Below are 19837 nucleotides of genomic sequence, written 5' to 3'. Positions count from 1 at the left end.
GTTGGGAAAACCCTGCTCTAATCCACCGAGACCTCTGCTCTCCTCCAATTTTTGCCTCTCGCACGTCCCCATTTTGATAGCTCCACCTTTCGCAGCTCCCTGGGACTTGGGAATTCCCTTTCCCAAAGCCTCCCCACTCCTCCCTCCTGCTGTGAGACCAGCCACGATAAGTACTTCATTGACCAAACTGTTGGCCTTCCGTCCCTCTGTGGTTTGGTGACAGATGGTGCCTGTTCGCGATCCTGTGACGCTTTACAACACTAGAGGCTCTATATAAATGCAAGTTGTTGCATTTGAATATGTATGTGGTCATTCAGCAACCTCTCTACAATGAAGAATGGGGATGGCTATTTTAGTGCTAAACAGTCCAACAAAGCTCGTGTTTACTTTGCCTAATCGTTATCACTGGTGCCACTGGCCAAGCCAATCGGATTCAGCACAATCTTTTGTCGAGCACAACAAAAGACGAAAACGTGGTTAACTGAATCCCGATTTTAAAATTCTCATTCTTGTTTCAAATCCCTGCGTGGCCCTGACTTCCCATCTCTGTAACCTCCTCCCATCCTTCCCAACCTTCACAGATTCTAGCACTCCTCCCATTCTGGCCCATTGCGCATCCTCAATTTTCTTTGATCCACCATTGGCGACTGTTCCTTCAGCTCCCTCCACCCTACACTCTGGAATTCCCTCCCTACACCTTTTCTCCTTTAAGACGCACCCCCGAAACCTACCTCTTTGACCACGTCTTTCGCCCCGTGTCCTAATATGAAATGAAATGAAAAATGTCCACTGCAGCACAGTAGCACACTTGGCTAGCACTGTGTGGCTTCACAGCGCCAGGGTCCCAGGTTAGGGTCCCAGGTTTGATTCCCTGCTGGGTCACTGTCTGTGCGGAGTCTGCAGGTTTTCCCCGTGTCTACGTGGGTTTCCTCCAGTTTCCTCCCACAGTCCAAAGATGTGCTGGTTAAGTGGATTGGCCATGCTAAATTTTCCTTGGTGTCCAAAAAGGTTAGGAGGGGTTATTGGGTTATGGGGATAGGGTGGAAGTGAGGGCTTAAGTGGGTCGGTGCAGACTCGATGGGCCGAATGACCTCCTTCTGCACTGTATGTTCTATATGTTCTGTGGGGAGAGTGTCTAACTGACTGATTACCCTCCTGTGCAGTGCTGGAGGAGTCCTACAGAAATGTGCACTGGTGTTGTTGGTCCTGAACACAATGGAAATGTGGAGCATGTTCAAGGAACAGCTACTGCGTGTCCTTGATAAGTATGTACCTGTTAGGCAGGGAGGAAGTGGTTGACTGAGGGAACCATGGGTTACTAAAGCAGTTGAATCACTTGTCAAGAGGAAGAAGGAGGCTTATGTGAAGATGAGACGTGATGGTTCAGTTGGGTCGCTTGAGAGTTACAAGTTAGCTAGGAAGGCTCTAAAGAGAGAGCTAAGAAGAGCCAAGCGAGGACATGAGAAGTCTTTGGCAGGTAGGATCAAGGATAACCCTAAAGCTTTCTATAGGTATGTCAGGAATAAAAGAATGACTAAGGTAAGAGTAGGGCCAGTCAAGGACAGTAGTGGGAAGTTGTGCGTAGAGTCCGAGGAGATAGGAGAGGTGCTAAATGAGTATTTTTCATCCGTATTCACACAGGAAAAAGACAAAGTTGTCGAGGAGAATACTGAGATACAGGCTACTAGACTAGAAGGGCTTGAGGTTCATAAGGAGGAGGTGTTAGTGATTCTGGAAAGTGTGAAAATAGATAAGTCCCCTGGGCCGGATGGGATTTATCCTAGGATTCTCTTGGAAGCTAGGGAGGAGATTGCTGAGCCTTTGGCTTTGATCTTTAAGTCATCTTTGTCTACAGGAATAGTGCCAGAGGACTGGAGGATAGCAAATGTTGTCCCCTTGTACAAGAAGGGGAGTAGAGATAACCCCGGTAACTATAGGCCAGTGAGCCTTACTTCTGTTGTGGGAAAAGTCTTGGAAAGGTTTATAAGAGATAGGATGTATAATCATCTGCAAAGGAATAATTTGATTATAGATAGTCAACATGGTTTTGTGCAGGGTAGGTCGTGCCTCACAAACCTCATTGAGTTCTTCGAGAAGGTGACCAAACAAGTGGATGAGGGTAAAGCAGTTGATGTGGTGTTTATGGATTTCAGTAAAGCGTTTGATAAGGTTCCCCACGGTAGGCTATTGCAGAAAATACAGAGGCATGGGGTTCAGGGTGATTTAGCAGTTTGGATCAGAAATTGGCTAGTTGATAGAAGACAAAGAGTGGTGGTTGATGGGAAATGCTCTGACTGGTGTCCAGTTACTAGTGGTGTGCCACAAGGATCTGTTTTGGGGCCATTGCTGTTTGTCATTTTTATAAATGACCTGGAGGAGGGCGTAGAAGGATGGGTGAGTAAATTTGCAGATTACACTAAAGTCGGTGGAGTTGTGGACAGTGCAGAAGGATGTTACAAGTTACAGAGGGACATAGATAAGCTGCAGAGCTGGGCTGACAGGTGGCAAATGGAGTTTAATGCAGAAAAGTGTGAGGTGATTCATTTTGGAAGGAATAACAGAAAGGCAGAGTACTGGGCTAATGGTAAGATTCTTGGTAGTGTGGACGAGCAGAGAGATCTCGGTGTCCATGTCCATAGATCCCTGAAAGTTGCCACCCAGGTTGAGAGGGTTGTTAAGAAGGCGTGTGGTGTGTTAGCTTTTATTGGTAGAGGAATTGAGTTTCGGAGCCATGAGGTCATGTTGCAGTTGTACAAAACTCTGGTGTGGCCACATTTGGAGTATTGTGTGCCGTTCTGGTCGCCGCATTATAGGAAGGATGTGGAAGCATTGGAAAGGGTGCAGAGGAGATTTACCAGAATGTTGCCTGGTATGGAGGGAAGATCATATGAGGAAAGGCTGAAGGACTTGAGGCTGTTTTCGTTAGAGAGAAGAAGGTTAAGAGGTGACTTAATTGAGGCATACAAGATGATCAGAGGATTAGATAGGGTGGACAGTGAGAGCCTTTTTCCTCGGATGGTGATGTCCAGCACGAGGGGACATAGCTTTAAATTGAGGGGCGATAGATATAGGACAGATGTCAGAGGTAGGTTCTTTACTCAGAGAGTAGTAAGGGCGTGGAATGCCCTGCCTGCAACAGTAGTGGACTCGCCAACACTAAACGCATTCAAATGGTCATTGGATAGGCATATGGATGATAAGGGAATAGTGTAGAGGGACTTTAGAGGGGTTTCACAGGACGGCGCAACATCGTGGGCCGAAGGGCCTGTACTGCGCTGTAATGTTCTATGGTGTAGACACCCCAAACCTGAACCGGCATCGTCTAACAGTTCACCTGTAGTGTAGCTCCAACTTTGGCTGTCTTGCTGCAGTACAGTCTCCGTGCTCCATCTGGATTACACCTCCATTACAAATGGTCCCACAAGAGTAAACCTCATTAAATTACACTTTTAGCACCGGGCATTGTTCTGGCCTCTTTTTTTTTTTAAAAGCAGTGAGGCTCTGGAAAAGGTGCAAAACAAAAAGCTCAGGTATTCAGGGACAAGGTGGGGTAGATGAGCACTATTACCTCCTGATGTGAAATCTATGATGCAGTGGGCAGGGTATAAAAATCAGAGCCTCGCCTTTTGGGAGCAAAATTATGAAATACTTCTTTACACAAAGGGTGGGAGGAGTTTCAAACTCTTTCGCAAACAGCAATTGCAGCCAGATCAATTGTTAAATTTAGATCTTATTGGATGATGGAACAGACTGAGGGGCAGGATGGCTGATGACTGTTTGCTTGTTGAATAATCCTGGATGTGCTAATGGCAGATTAAGATAGTCAGGAACATGGGGAGTCTTGGAGTCCCAATTGCTTTCTCCCTGGCAACACCGCAACAGATCAGAGTTTCCTTCCCAACCAATTAGGACCCTTTCCCGCTGGAGGACTGCTGTGATAGTTTGAAATTTGGCATTCTTTCATTTGTCCTGGTGAGTATATGACCAAAAGCTTTACATACATAGAATTTACAGTGCGGAAGGAGGCCATTCGGCCCATCGAGTCTGCACCGGCTCTTGGAAAGAGCATCCTACCCAAGGTCAACACCTCCACCCTATCCCCATAACCCAGTCGCCCCACCCAACACAAAGGGCAATTTTGGACACTAAGGGCAATTTAACATGGATAATCCACCTAACCTGCACTTCTTTGGACTGTGGGAGGAAACCGGAGTACCCAGAGGAAACCCACGCACACACGGGGAGGATGTGCAGACTCCGCACAGACAGTGACCCAAGCCGGAATCGAATCTGGGACCCTGGAGCTGTGAAGCTATTTAGATTTAGATTTAGAACAGTACAGCACAGAACAGGCCCTTCGGCCCTCGATGTTGTGCCGAGCAATGATCACCCTACTCAAACTCACGTATCCACCCTATACCCGTAACCCAACAACTCCCCCTTAACCTTACTTTTTAGGACACTACGGGCAATTTATCACGGCCAATCCACCTAACCCGCACATCTTTGGACTGTGGGAGGAAACCGGAGCACCCGGAGGAAACCCACGCACACACGGGGAGGACGTGCAGACTCCGCACAGACAGTGACCCAGCCGGGAACCGAACCTGGGACCCTGGAGCTGTGAAGCATTGATGCTAACCACCATGCTACCGTGCTGCCGTGCATGCTATTGTGCTATCCACAATGCTCCTGTGCTGCCCTTGGCATCATATCCCTCCTTCCAGCAATAGAAAAGAATGCTGCGATCAGGCAGATGCAAAAAGGATTGCCCAGTGTGGGATAAAATGAGCAACACAGGCTGGATGGGCTGAATGGCCTCTGTGTGGGATAGAATGAGCCATTCACCTGAGAAAGGAGCAGTGCTCCAAAAGCTAGTGTTTGAAACAAACTTGTTGGACTTTAAACTGGTGTTGTAAGACTTCTTACTGGGATAGAATGAGCAGCACAGACTGGATGGGCTGAATGGGAGAGAATGAGCAGCACAGACTGGATGGGTTGAATGGAAGAGAATGAGCAGCACAGACTGGATGGGCTGAATGGGAGAGAATGAACAGCACAGACTGGATGGGCTGAATGGGAGGGAATGAGCAGCACAGACTGGATGGGCTGAATGGGAGAGAATGAGCAGCACAGACTGGATGGGCTGAATGGGAGAGAATGAGCAGCACAGACTGGATGGGCTGAATGGGAGAGAATGAGCAGCACAGACTGGATGGGCTGAATGGGAGAGAATGAGCAGCATAGACTGGATGGGCTGAATGGCCTCCTGTTGTATGACTCCTCTGTTTCCGCTTCACCAATCAGAGATCAGGTCCTGATGATTGGCATCTTCCTCAACCAATCAGAGATAACGGTGGGCGGGAGTCAATCTGGCCATCTGTCAGCACCAATCAGATCAGAGCGGGGGGTTGGGCCGCTCCACGATTCACCAATCACAGCTCAGTAAACGGGAGTTTACGTCTGATCGGGTGAGGTGAGAATGATTGACGGTCGGCTGGTCTAATCGGACAAGGACAGGGACTGATTGACAGGAGGACTCACCAATCGAGATGGATTGGCAGACAGCACAGCCAATGGGAGAGACGGCACGGGAAAATAGGCATGCGGTCTGGCCAATGGGGGAGAGGGGGCGGGGTAGCGAACAGGTGGTCTGACCAATGGAGAAGAGGGGGCGAGGTGATGGGCAGGTGGCCTGACCAATGGGGAAGAGGTGGCGGGCAGGTGGCCTGACCAATGGGGAAGAGGTGGCCGGCTGGCCAATGGGGCAGAGGGGGCGGGGTGGTGGGCATGCAGCCTAGCCAATGGGGGAGAGGGGGCGGGGGTGGCCATGCGGGCTGACCAATGGGGAAGAGGGGGCGGGGTGGCGGGCAGGTGGCCTGGCCAATCGGGTGGGGGAGGCGGGCAGTCGGCATGTCGTCACCGCGGGTTCGCGTCTTCGCCTCGGCCCAGGAGCTGGGCCCGGCCCTAGGCCGCTTCGTGCTGGCCCAGGCCGGGGAGGCGGTGGGCGAGCGCGGCCGCTTCTCGCTGGCTGTGTCGGGCGGCGGCCTGGTGCCGCTGCTCTCCGCCGAGCTGCCCGCCGCTGCCGCCCACCAGCCCGAACCGCCCGGCGCCGCCTGGAGCCGCTGGATCCTCGGCTTCTGCGACGAGAGGCTGGTCCCGTTCGAGAGTCCGGACAGCACCTGCGGCCTGTACCGGGTAAGGGGGAGTGTCAGGGTGGGGGTGTCAGTGAGGCAATAGTGTCAGTGGGTGTGTCAGTGAGGCAATAGTGTCAGGGTGGGGGTGTCAGTGAGGCAATAGTGTCAGTGGGTGTGTCAGTGAGGCAATAGTGTCAGGGTGGGGGTGTCAGTGAGGCAATAGTGTCAGGGTGGGGGTGTCAGTGAGGCAATAGTGTCAGGGTGGGGGTGTCAGTGAGGCAATAGTGTCAGTGGGTGTGTCAGTGAGGCAATAGTGTCAGGGTGGGGGTGTCAGTGAGGCAATAGTGTCAGGGTGGGTGTGTCAGTGAGGGAATAGTGTCAGAGTGGGGGTGTGAGGAAGTGTGTCAGGGTGGGGGTGTCAGTGTGGGAATAGTGTCAGTGGGTGTGTCAGTGAGGGGATAGTGTCAGGGTGGGGGTGTCAGTGAGGAATAGTGTCAGGGCGGGGGTGCCAGTAAGGGAATAGTGTCAGGGTGGGGGTGTTAGTGAGGAATAGTGTCAGGGTGGGGGTGTCAGTGAGGAATAGTGTCAGGGTGGGGGTGTCAGTGGGGGGATAGTGTCAGGATGGGGGTGTGAGTGAGGAATAGTGTCAGGGTGGGGGTGTCAGTGAGGGAATAGTGTCAGGGTGGATGTGTCAGTGAGGAATAGTGTCAGGGTGGGGGTGTCAGTGAGGGAATAGTGTCAGGGTGGGGGTGTTAGTGAGGAATAGTGTCAGGGTGTGAGTGAGGGAATAGTGTCAGGGTGGGGGTGTGAGGAATAGGGTCAGGGTGGGGGTGTCAGTGAGGGAATAGTGTCAGGGTGGAGGTGTCAGTGAGGGAATAGTGTCAGGGTGGGGGTGTCAGTGAGGGAATAGTGTCAGGGTGGGGGTGTTAGTGAGGGAATAGTGTCAGGGTGGGGGTGTTAGTGAGGGAATAGTGTCAGGGTGGGGGTGTTAGTGAGGGAATAGTGTCAGGGTGGGGGTGTTGGTGCGGGAATAGTGCCAGGCTGAGGGCGTCGGGAATAGTGCCGGGCTGCGAGTTTCGGGAACGGTGCCAGGCGGGGGGTGTCGAAGATAGTGTCTGGGAGGGTATGGTGTAGCGAGGGAGGGAGCGGTGGGTATGGTGTCGGGGGGGGGGATGAGTGTTGATAATGGGAGGCACAGTGGTTAGCACTGCTGCCTCACAGTGCCAGGGACCTGGGGTTGATTCCGATCCTGGGTGACTGTGTGGAGTTTGCACCTTCTCGTATTTCATGCTAAATTGGCCCTTGGTGTCCAACAGTTCGGTGGGGTAACGGGTGTAGGGCTGGGGATTGGACCTCTGTAGGGTGCTCTTTTGGAGGGTCGGTGCAGACTTAAAGGTACGAATGGCCTCTGCCTGCACTATTGGGATTCTATGATTGTTGATCTGGGATTGGGAATTAATGAAGCAGGAAAAGCGGTTTGTTTTTTTTTTAATTTTTAGATTATCCAATTATTTTTTCTATTAAGGGGCAATTTAGCGTGGCCAATCCACCTACTCTGCACATTTTTGGGTTGTGGGGGCGAAACCCACGCAGACACGGGGAGAATGTGCAAACTCCACACGGACAGTGACCCAGAGCCGGGATTGAACCTGGGACCTCAGCGCCGTGAGGCGGTTGTGCTAACCACTAGGCCACCGTGCTGCCCGAAAAGCGGTTTGTTAATGGGCCATCAATTTCTGATGTTGTCTGAAATCTGGGGGGAAAAATTGTGGTTCCAGTTAAAATAGGGATTAGTATTCATGAAAAAAGACATAATGGATCTACATTGATGTAGTGCTTTTCACGACCGCTGGACGCTCCAAATGTCTTACGATGGGCTGGACAGCCTCTTATTGAGCTGGTGAATTCTGGCTATGACTTTTGATGTTTCACCGCTGTTGGAATGTGGCAAAGAACAATTGGCAGATAATCTGTTCATTTGTGGCTTCGATCGAGGGGTAAATATTGGCCTGGATGCCAAAGGTACCTTCCCTCCTCTTCCCTCAAACAGTGGGGCGTGAACCCCAATCCCGTGATTCAAAGCCAACTTCGACATATCCTCAACAAAAATACAAGCAAAATACTACAGATGCTGCCAATCTGAAATAAAACAGAAAACCTCAGTAGGTCAAAAAACAACTTTGTCCAAACTCAAACCCCCCCCCCCCGTCACTTGTTCTTGAGCTTTGGAGCATGACTTTTGTCAGTTACGCTATCTGCATTTTATGCCTCTTGGCTCTTTCTATAGACCTTAAAGATGCCATTAACACGTCCTTTGTTCTGTGCCCTGCGCCTCTTTGTTGCAATCGCTCCTAGCTCCCACCATTGCTGGCCTCCCCCTCTGCTCCACTCCCTCGTTGACAACATAAAATCCATCAAGTTTCTCCCGTCTTCATCTGTCAAGAAGCCGTACAGACGAAACGCTCACTCTATTTCTCTCTTCACAGTATTAAAGATGTGTGAAAGCCCAGGTTTAGGGATCGGAATGATCTGCTTTAACAATGGGCCGAAGGGCAATCCTTCAAGGACTGTTTTTAACGGTGGAAAACCCGACGAATTGATGATTGGAGAAAGGTGGGACAGTTGATGACGGTGTGTTTGTGGAAATCAATCCCAAGGTGTATGCAGGTTTAGATTATACTTAGTCTCCCAGTGTCTAGTGCCACGGGAGGCAGACAAAGCCCATGTTTTCTGTCTGTTTTCCATAGTTGGTTTCTCTCCTGGATTAGGATTGTCGACACTCAATCCTGGTTATCCACGTTATGAACGCACCTTCCTTGGCCATGTAGACCTGGACTGGGATTCAAACCCAGAGCCCCTATCCCGAAGTCAGGGATCGTGCCCACTGCACTGCGAGACTTTGGGTAAAGATACCACAAGAGAAACGGCCCTCACCAGTGCAATGGCCGAACCCGTCTTTAGGAATGGTGTGAGGCAACCTCCAGAGAGTGAAGGTGTCCGGTTCAAGTTTTTAAAAAATAAATTTAGAGTACCCAATTCATCTTTTCCAATTAAGGGGTAATTTAACGTGGCCAATCCACCTAGCCTGAACATCTTTGGGTTGTGGGGGTGAAACCCATGCAAACACGGGAAGAATGTGCAAACTCCACACGGACAGTGACCCAGAGCTGGGATTGAACCTGGGACATCGGCGCCGTGAGGCAGTAGGGCTAACCCACTGCGCCACCGTGCTGCCCTTTGTCCGGCTCAAGTTGACTCCAGCTCTTCCTCGGCGCACGTGGCTGTGACTCCCTTCCTGACACCACGCCCGGCCTCACAGACATGCGGCTGCGCACCTTCGAGTCATTTTGAAACAGGCGTGTTCTGTGGACTCTAGATTCCATCCTCTGATCAAATCTGCTGTGCCAAGTGGCCCACGTTCTTTCTCATCCTCCTCCCCTTTGAAAACTATCCTGATCATGCGTTCTCACCTTCGCAAATATATATTTTGTTGGGAGGGGGATCTTCATCGTATTGGGAAACCTTTTTCATCCCAGTCTTTTCCTGACCAATTTCCAGATTTTTCGATCCCTAGTCTGGCTTCATTTTTTCTGCTGTAATTAGGCCTTCACCTTTAACAAAACCTTATCAGATTTGTAAATGAAATGTTTCTAACTGCGGCATTTTGCCACATGACTGATTTAAAAGGAAGACTGTCGTTTATACAGCACCGTGCGTGATCTCGCAGCATCCCAAACTCTTTATGGTGAATTAAGTACATTCTTTGAGTCCTCGTCCCTGACCTAACGTAGGAAAGACAGCTGCCAAATTGTGCACAGCAAGGCTAACACATTACAGCAGTGTGTTGAGATGATCTGTTTTTGTGGTGTTGATGGAAGGTGAAATATTGGCTGGAACCCTGGGGCGAACACCACTCCTTCGAAATGCTGGCCTGGGATGATTTACATTCGCCCTAGAGTTCTGATGGGGTGCACTCGGCGTTCACGATTGAATGGTAATGTGAAAGCAAAATTCCGGAGTAAAAACAGGAAATTCTGCAAAACTGCAGCAGGTCTGGCCGCATCAGTGGTGGGAGGAAATAGAGTTGACATTTTGAGTGTGCAGAATGGTGCTGGGAGAATGGTCAAAGCCAGTTACGTCACCAATCGTGGTTAACAGCGCAACTTGCACTCGATCCCAGTTAGCTGGACCTTGCGACGATCAGGCCAGTTTGATTTAGTCAAGTAAGCCTCTGCTTTGGACGCATCTTACTTGAGTTCCAAAAGTCAGCTTCACTTAGTAATCCCTGAGGACGTGGAGTCCAGCTGGGAATGCGTAAAGAAATCCTTTACCCCCCATCCCGACTTGTGCACAGGGCTATTGTTGAATCTAACAAGTTAAACAGCTTACAAGCATTTTTAAGCTTCTGTCCCTCGTCTGCTGCCTCAGGACATCCTACCCCTTTGCAGAGCCAAGTGGGGAGGACAGCAGGATCCTGTGATCGGCCTGTTCACCCAACGCAAGGTTGTGATAATGAGCTGGTCGGTTAGTGACTGCCCTGGAACACCTGGCTTGATCAGATTATCAGGTTACCTCCTTGACCGAAAAAGAATCGACGCTTTGTTCCCAAACCCCTAATGCCAGGTGTACCGTCTTGAGAAGGCTGTCGGCTTAATCTGCCAATGAATTGCCTCGCCCTCTTCCTGCCCACGCGTGCAGAAAAGATACCAACCCGGCTGGCCCTTAATTGCTGCAAATCAGATTTGACACAATTCGCAATCATTCTGCTGTCGTGCGAGTAGCAACAGGCAATAAAGCCGTTTCACAGCAGTTAACTCTATAAAGGGAAATAGGTTCGTGTTCTAGGTCCTGAAGGCCTGACTTGTATTTCCAGCGTTCTTTTTGTGGCCTTGCCTCTCCCCACCTCTGAAGCTCTTGGTGTTCCTTGTATTTGGCATCCCTGATTTTAATCGCTTCCCCATTATTGCCAACCGAACCTTCAGCTGTCTGGGCCCCAAGCTCTGGCATTCTCTCCCGGAATCTCTCCAGGTTTCATTAAAAACCACCTCCCTTTGCAAGCTATCCAAACTTTCGATCACCTGTCTTGAATAACCCTTATGTAGATCAGTGTCCAAGTTTACTTTAATGTTATCGTGAAGCATGCTAAGATGTTTTATGAGAGGGTCTCTATAAACATAGAAGTGAGATCAACTCAGTTGGCTGGACGGCAGGTTCGTGATGCAGAGCAAGGTCAGCAGCGCGGGTTCAATCCCCGTACCGGCTGAGGTTATTCATGCGGCACCCCCTTCTCAACCTTGCCCCTCGCCTGAGGTGTGGTGATCTCCAGGTTAAACCACCGCCCGTCAGCTCTCTCTCAAAAGCCTCTGGGACTATGCCGACTTTTATTTCATAAACGCAGATTGTTGTGGGTCTTTTTATTTTTGTCAATAAATTGTTATGACCATAGGGTGTGAGTCACCAGAAGAGGTAGTGACAGAATATCTGACCTAAGGATTATATAAATAGAGCTACCAGATTTGATGAATGGGAGCTCCAGTTGGTTATTAGATGAAAAGAACAACACTTGCCCTTGCTGTATTTTAGCTGTGTGTGTTTGACGTTGCTGCTAATCGCTGTACTGGTATCCATCCCATTTGACTGTTTGCATTATCTATTTCAGAAAAATCTCCTCTCCAAGATCTCCATTCCTAATAACCACGTGGTCGCAATTAACCCATCGCTCTCTGTGGAGGAAGCAGCGGACAAATACGCAGAGAAATTGAGAGAGGTACTGGACAGAGCAGCACTCTAAACCTGTAGTGTGTTCCAGTGCTGAGGTATAAAAGGACTGGTCAGAAACTCACAGGAAACCAAGGCCGCCCAGCTCTTCCCGTTGGGAGCTGGGAAGGGAGACGCCATTCCCAGAACATTTGCACTTCTTTTGGATCAACTAAAAACACAAACCCAACAAATTAAGGGATAAATTAAAAGGCTGCCTCATAAAGGCATACTACAGCAAACTAATCTCCAGGATTGTTTGTTAGTCCCCCACCGGTTAAGGGGTTTTAAACGTGCTGTTAACTCTGGAAAGGAAGCAATATTAGTGGTAGTGACACTTGTGTCGGCATTGTTCTGGGAAGGCTAGAGAGGGGGGCTGGTGGGGAAGGGAAGTCCCCATTCAGGAGTGACTCAAGAAAGGAAAAGTCCGCAGGTCGATGGAGCAGCCGAGTGAGACAAGACATAGTTCTCCTCCGAGTCACTCACCACCCTGACTTGGAAAAACATCGGCCGTCCCTTCACTGTCGCTGGGTCAAAATCCTGGAACTTCCTCCCTAACAGCACAGTGGGTGTACCTACACCACACTGACTGCAGCGGGTTCAAGAAGGCAGCTCACCACCAGCTGGGCAATAAAGGTGGGCAATAAATGCTGGTCGAGCCAGCGACGCCCACATCCCACGCAGATAGTTCTTTCAAAGAGCTGGCACAGGGGCTAAATGATTCATTGTTGTGTGATTCTAGAATCTGTGAAACATTGGACAATGAGCTATTAATGATTGTTTGATTACAACCATCCACGAGGAATATAGATGTTTTAATTTAATCGTTTCAAGGACAGCGAATCATTTCACGCTGCCATGTTGGAACAAGGTTAGTTGGCTCTGTTGTTGGATGGTGAAGACACCATCGCGCCCGACTTGGCAAAGCTAAAACTCCATTCACATTGGAATGAAAAATCCCAGTGAGGCACCATCTCTCAATAACCCAATGGCACAATCCAGCAAACTGGTGCTGCCATGTTGTAACATAGTAAGAGGTCTTAGAGCACCAGGGTTAAAGTCCAACAGGTTTGTTTGAAGTCACTAGCTATCGGAGTGCAGCTCCTTCATCAGGTGAGCGAAGAGGTGGGTTCCACAACCACAGACAAAGTCAATGATGCAAGACGATACTTTGAAAGCGAGTCTTTGCAGGTAATGAAGTCTTTACAGGTCCTGACGGAGCGACTGGAGAGAGGGTAATCACTCCGGCATCGCCACATCATGTTGTAACATGAATTTAAAATGATTTAAAGCATCGCAGAATTGGACCTGGCTCACTTTCCCTTGCAGAGCCCGGCATTTAAAGACCTGTTGGAATTTTATATTCGCTTCCTTCGATCCAGCTACCGGAGGGGGAGGGAATGTGCGATGAGGTGCTTCAGAATGCCACTCTGCTGCAGTTCGCTTACATTTTAATCGTGCCGCAACAGTTTGTTAATTCATTACGAAGCTGCAGTGGTTCCTGTGCTCAGTGCTGTTGGATCTAGTGTTCTGATTTAACCCGTGTTCTTTCGTGTCTTCTGCTCCAGCTGTTTCCAGGTGACAACATACCGGTGTTTGACTTGCTAATCCTAGGGATCGGCCCCGATGGACACACTTGCTCCCTCTTCCCAGACCATCCCCTTCTTCAGGTAACTCGGACACCACTGGGCCGGAAGGGAGAGTACATGGAAATGGGTGAAAGGCAATCATAGTCTATGGGGGGAGGAGGAGGAGTGAGGGGGGAGGAGGAGGAGTGAGGGGGGAGGAGGAGGAGTGAGGGGGGAGGAGGAGGAGGAGTGAGGGGGGAGGAGGGGGGAGGGGGAGGAGGAGTGAGGGGGGAGGAGGAGGTAGTGAGGGGGGAGGAGGAGGTAGTGAGGGGGGAGGAGGAGGAGTGAGGGGGGGAGGAGGAGGAGTGAGGGGGGAGGAGGAGGAGTGAGGGGGGAGGAGGAGGTAGTGAGGGGGAGGAGGAGGAGGTGAGGGGGGAGGAGGAGGTAGTGAGGGGGGAGGAGGAGGAGTGAGGGGGGAGGAGGAGGAGTGAGGGGGGAGGAGGAGGAGTGAGGGGGAGGAGGAGGAGTGAGGGGGGAGGAGGGAGGGGGGAGGAGGAGGAGTGAGGGGGGAGGAGTGAGGGGGGAGGAGGAGGAGTGAGGGGGGAGGAGGAGGAGTGAGGGGGAGGAGGAGGGGGGGAGAGGAGGAGGGAGGATGAGGGGTTGTGGAAGGGGGAGGGGGGAGTGGAAGGAGAAAAGGAGGTGGTTGGGGAGGGAGGGGGGTGGGGGCAGTCCTTGTTGATGAAAGCCAGCACACGGGTACAGAAGGTAATCGGGAGGTATATGGAATGTTGGCTTTTATTTCAGCGGGACTGCAGTATAAAAGTAAAGAGGTGTTTTTGCAACAGTACAAGGTACCAGTGAGACCACATTTAGAAAAGCGTACAGCTTTGTGCCCCTTATTGAAGGACAGATATATTATCACTGGAGGCAGTGCAGAGGTTTACTCGGATGATCCCAGGTATGGAGGGACTGCCACATGAGGAAAGATTAAATAGGTTGGGGTCTGTGCTCCTTGGAGTTCAGAAGAGCGAGAGGTGATCTGATTGAAACATAAGATTTTTAGGGATTTAGGCAGGGTAAATGTTGGGAGGATATTTCCACTCATGGGAGAGACTGTGGGCCCAGAGGACATAGTCGCAGATTAAGGAGATGCTCGTTTAAGTCGGATTTGATGGAATTTTTTCTCACTGTGATGGGTGAACCTTTGGCATTCTTTACCCAGGAAGGGCTGGAGGCTGAGGCCTGGAATATTTTCAGGGCCGGCATCGACAGGTTTTTAATCAGTGGGGGAATGGTGGGTTACGGAGAGAAGGCAGGAAACTAGACTTGGTGAGTGTTAGATCAGTCACAATCTTATCAAATGGCAGAGCGGGATCCAAAAGGGCTGAATGGCTTCCTCCTATTCCTGTTTCCGATGGGCAGAGTGGGATCCAAAGGGCTGAATGGCTTCCTCCTATTCCTGTTTTCTATGGGCAGAGCGGGATCCAAAGGGCTGAATGGCTTCCTCCTATTCCTGTTTCCGATGGGCAGAGCGGGATCCAAAGGGCTGAATGGCTTCCTCCTATTCCTGTTTCCGATGGTCCTTTTTCCAGAAGAGAGACAGGTCGGCTTTTATTTATTCTTTCACAGATTTTGGGCGTCACTGGCATTTATTGCCCATCCCTCATTGCACCTATAGCTCTTTAAGATAATGAAAGGGTTCAATAAGGTAGAGCGAAGATGTTTCCTCTTCTGGGCGAGACCAGAACTGGGGCCATAAAGTACTGTCAGTCACCAATAAACCAAAGACGGGATTCGGGAGAAAGGTCTTTACCTGAGACTGTGGAACTCGCTCGGGGAAGCGAGTATTGGGGGAGAAAGGAATTGAAGGTTACAGAAAGGGTGCAGAGTGCAATGTCAACATGAACTTGTTGGATTAAATACTTAGTTTTGTTCTCGGTTCCTCCCCTCTCGGTGGGGGAAGTGACCTTTCACCCGAGTAGCCAATCTTTCCAGGTCAGCCTGGACAGCGGGATTTATTGACCAGGCTAGTTTCTCAGCTAGTGCGAGCCCACAAACACGTTTTAGTGGGGGTGAGCACATCACGGTCGGGCAACCTGATGTTTTACTTCCCCTCCCGCTTCTTGACTTGGGAGCAGTTCGCTGCTTCCTGCCTTTAGGAGCCTTCATAAAAGGCAAGGGTCTTTGTCAGACACACTTTGAATCCCCTCTGGTGTTTGTAGCCTGGAACACGAGTGATTAGCTTCACAACTGCCCCTCCTGTTCCACGTGCAGCAAATCCACAATTTGCCAGTCTCTCAACTATGATGCAGTGCGAATAAAGACAGCCTTTCGTTTCGATAGCACGGCACCTTTCACCACCTCAAAACATTTTTGCAGTCAATTACGGCAGTGACTGCCACTTTGAATCTCGGACACATGGCGGTAAGTTTACACCCAGCAAACTCCCACATACAGCGATTTGTGACCAGATCATCTGTTTTTACGATGTGGATTGAGGCACAAAAGTTACCCAGGACACTTGGGGAAACTCCCCTGCTGGCCTCCTAATCAGTATTGTATCATTTCTCCTGTCCACGTGATCTCGAATCTGAAAGACACTGCAGCACTCCTACACTCCTACACTGCCAAAATGTCAGCCTGGATTGTGCTCACCAGCCCCGGGGCTTCTGACTCTGAGGCTAGGCCACTGAGTCGCAGCTAGTGGAGACGACAGACCTTTGGCTCACCCGGGGGTTTGTGTCGGAACCGTTGTTGCTGCGCCGTCTGAGCAGGAGCAGCCTACAGGAGGGTGTAGGAGTGGCAGTGTGAAACTATCACCCTTGGGAGCAAGAAAAAGGGTCAGCCTGAATTGAAACTCGTCAGAGTGGGACTTGAACCTACAACCTTCCGCTTCTGAGTCACAGCTCAACAAGGCAGAGAGCAACCTCTTCCCAAAGATTGGAGGAGGAATAAGAGGGACTAGGTGCTATAGAAATGAAAATTCCTCCTTTCAATGGGCAAATAAAGAGTTAGGTTCATGGGGGGGTTAGGGATTAACAAGTTAAGCTTTTGAAATCTTTCCAATTGTTAGCGATACAGATCTGCTGATTCTAAACCAAGAGTTACAATGCTTTCGTTAATGCAGCGTCCCCTCTTCTCTGAAACAGGAACAAAGTAAGATCATCGCTCCAATCAGCGACTCGCCTAAACCGCCACCGAAGCGCATAACCATGACCCTGCCTTTGCTGAATGCAGCGCGCTGTGCTCTATTGTGGTGACTGGTGAGAGTAAGGCTGCCGTGTTTAAAGGTAAGAAGCTGCCTTTAGGAACAGGAAGAGGTGAGTGGCCCTTGTATCCCACCATACGTTTCGATCGGTTTCTGGCGTGTTATCTCCCCGTGTCTGCCTGGTTCATCGCTTTTAATTAACTGAGACATCTCCGTTAAGTCGTGGGAGGGGAATACCGTGCAACCCTCTCCTCTTAACCTAAGCCTGAGTCCCGGAATCATTCTGCGTTGCACCCACTCCCAAGGCCAGTCTGAACCTTGGAACACTGAACCGACTGCATTATTCAAATGGGTACCTAACCGAAGATTTATAGAACTAACGTAACTTCTGCCCCCTTTGCCTTGCAGCCCACTTGGCTTTTTGAGTCTATATGGTCTACGCTCTCAGTGATGTAGTAAGTGGAGATGGCGTTTGCAGCTCAAATCTAAAGCAAAATTTCCTGGGCTTTAGTTGTTGGCCAGTGAGCAGCGCAGAACGCCCCGACGCTAATAGGTAAAGTAGTCTAGAACTCGATCTCTCAATAATCCGCTATTGTCTTCCACGCAGGACATTCTGGAAGGCCACAGTGAAAACCCACTGCCCGCTGCTCGTGTCCAGCCAGTGAAGGGCGAGGTACACTGGTTAATTGACGAGGGCTGCAGCAAGCAAGCTGACCATCAAGGTGGACCCGGGCGTCGCTGTAGACGAGAAGCAAAGTCCTACAGATGCTGGAAGTCTGAAATGAAAACCCAAAAGTGCTTGGGACCACTCAGCAGGTTATGCAGCATCTCTAGAGAGAGAGAGAGAGAGAGAAGTAATGTTTCACCTCGAGGACCTTTTGTCGGAACTGCTGGTGTAAGTGGTGCAGAGCAGTTTGGACGAGAGGCCATTGATGTGGAACGTTAACTCTGGTTTCCCCCTGCACACATGCTGCCAGACCTGCTGAGTATTTTCACTTACTTTCCTCGGGAACACACGGGAGACGTTTAGGAAGGCAAAAAAGTCTCCTGAGCCGATCAGGCGATGATATTTTGGTTTATTATCCCAGGCTGCATGCTCCATATTATTGGTTTAAAAAATAACTACACCCTGTTGCCTCTCACAATGGAAGTGATCAGGTTATTAATTCTATCCTGTCCAAGCATGGCAGAAAATGAATCAAAGTTTAGTGAAATCGCTGTAGGTCTTTAACTGTGAACTCTGGATATTGGTGATAACTATTGTAGGGACGTTGAGTTAAATATATCCTAACTCCACAAATTGGAGAATGAATGAGGTCCTTGGTTTGAAAATCTAGTTAGTGTAGATAAACTTTCTAATCTCTGTTGTCCTTTCAGTGAGGTACTAACTTAGAATCTAACTCGTGTCCTTTTTGCCCGCATTCCAGCTTTTTTTTTAAAAGAGAATAAAAATTTCTTGGCATGTTGTGTGAAGTCTTGCATGAGGCATGACTCCCTTCGCTTGAAGCACCTCCTTTACCATCCCTCGAGGGTTTTGCCTCGTTGGCACCAGAGCGTGGGCCCAATGTCCGCGATTTGGGACGCAGCCGGCGAGGTTGATGTTACCGTTGCCGTGCTAGTAGTACCTGCCAGTACAAAAACAGGATTGGCGTCCAAACCTTGCCAGTTTTGACGAGGGTCGGTGTGTGTTTGACAACTTGTTTCACTGAACTGAACCAATATGACAGATTGGCAAATTGTTCGGTAATGGACCAAAAACGTACAGGAAATCTTGTATTTTTTTCAAAGTGTTTCGCGCACAGAATATTTGCTAGTTGTACATGTCTGCGCTGTGTTGCATGTTTAGTTGATGGTGACCTTGCGGGGGGTGGGGGGGTGCCTGATATATATCTGCCAAGCTCCAAGTGACCCAGCTCATCACTGACATCTGGGTAAATCCGGGCACCCAGCTTAAAATGTGTGTTGAATTCGAAGTGATAGATTTTTCCAAATCACTCCAATGGTTGGCTAGCAACCTCTGCTTCTCTTTCTACCTGGAAGTAGTTCTTATTATCTACCGACAGGGCAAAAGCAAAATACTGCAGATGCTGGAAACCTGAGTTTAAAAAATAAAATAAAGTGCTGGATAAACTCCAGCAGTCTGGCAGCACCTGTGAAGAGCGAGAAGCCCGGCGTCTAGTCTGCCTTGAGCACTAAAGAAGAGTCGTATCGCACTCCAAACGTTAACTCTGTTTCTCTCTTTGCAGATGCTACCAGATCTGTTGGATTTTCCCAGCGCTTCTCGTTACCATTTGGCGAATAGGGCGGGGGGGGGGGGGGGGGGGGGGGGGGGGGGGGGGGGGGGGGGGGGGGGGGCGGGTTCAGTTTCTGGTTATGAGCTTGCTAACTTGGTTATCATGTAAAACACACATTCCCTTCGAAGTAGCACGTTGACTAAATCGGATGAAAGGAAAATGGTAATTTGGGGGAAACCAATAACAGTGCACTGTGCAAAATAATAAATCTTTTTTTGTGTACAATTCTGGATTGCCCCATCATTGTTTCCAAAAGTTTTGCCCCTCAAAACCAGCTCTTCATTCAGCCTCTACTGTTAAGGGGACTGCTAATGGTAACCAGTATAATGGACAAGGGTGAATCAGTGGATGTTGTGTATCTGGACTTTCAAAAGGCTTTTGTCAAGGTCCCACACAAGAGATTAGTGAGCAAAATTAAACCTCATGGTATTGGGGGTAATGTATTGACGTGGATAGAGAACTGGTTGGCAGACAGGAAGCAGAGAGTGGGAATAAATGGGTCCTTTTCAGAGTGGCAGGCAGTGACTACTGGGGTACCGGAGTGTTCAGTGCTGGGACTCCAGCTGTCCACAATATACATAATGATTTGGACGAAGAGATTGCATGCAAAGGGGCAGCACGGTGGCGCAGTGGTTAGCACTCCTGTGTCATGGTGCCGAGGTCCCAAGTTCGATCCCGGCTCTGGGTCACTGTTCGTGTGGAGTTTGCACATTCACCCCGTTTCCCTGCGTTTCGCCCCCACAGCACACACATGCAGAGCCGGGGGATTGGCCACACTAAATTGCCCCTTAATTGGAAAAAATGAATTGGGTACAATAAATTTAAAAAACAAAAGGAGGATTGCATGCAACATCTCCAAATTTGCAGATGACA

The 19837-nt window shown here is 49.7% G+C and overlaps 1 protein-coding gene across 1 annotated transcript; it reads left to right on the top strand.

The window, feature by feature from the left end:
* Positions 1–5908: 5908 nt before the first annotated feature.
* pgls (6-phosphogluconolactonase) lies at positions 5909–18988 on the top strand. The gene is given in 7 exon segments (XM_038784816.1): positions 5909–6198; positions 11797–11904; positions 13463–13564; positions 16612–16711; positions 16714–16747; positions 17274–17364; positions 17366–18988. Coding segments are annotated over 7 exon segments (810 nt in total). The 5' UTR covers positions 5909–5913; the 3' UTR covers positions 17456–18988.
* The last annotated feature ends 849 nt before the right edge of the window (positions 18989–19837 follow it).

The sequence above is a fragment of the Scyliorhinus canicula genome, chromosome 25 (genome assembly GCF_902713615.1).
Source record: "Scyliorhinus canicula chromosome 25, sScyCan1.1, whole genome shotgun sequence".
Lineage (NCBI taxonomy): Eukaryota > Metazoa > Chordata > Chondrichthyes > Carcharhiniformes > Scyliorhinidae > Scyliorhinus > Scyliorhinus canicula.
Note: the sequence above shows the minus strand (reverse complement) of the source record. Positions and strands in the feature narration are given on the sequence as shown.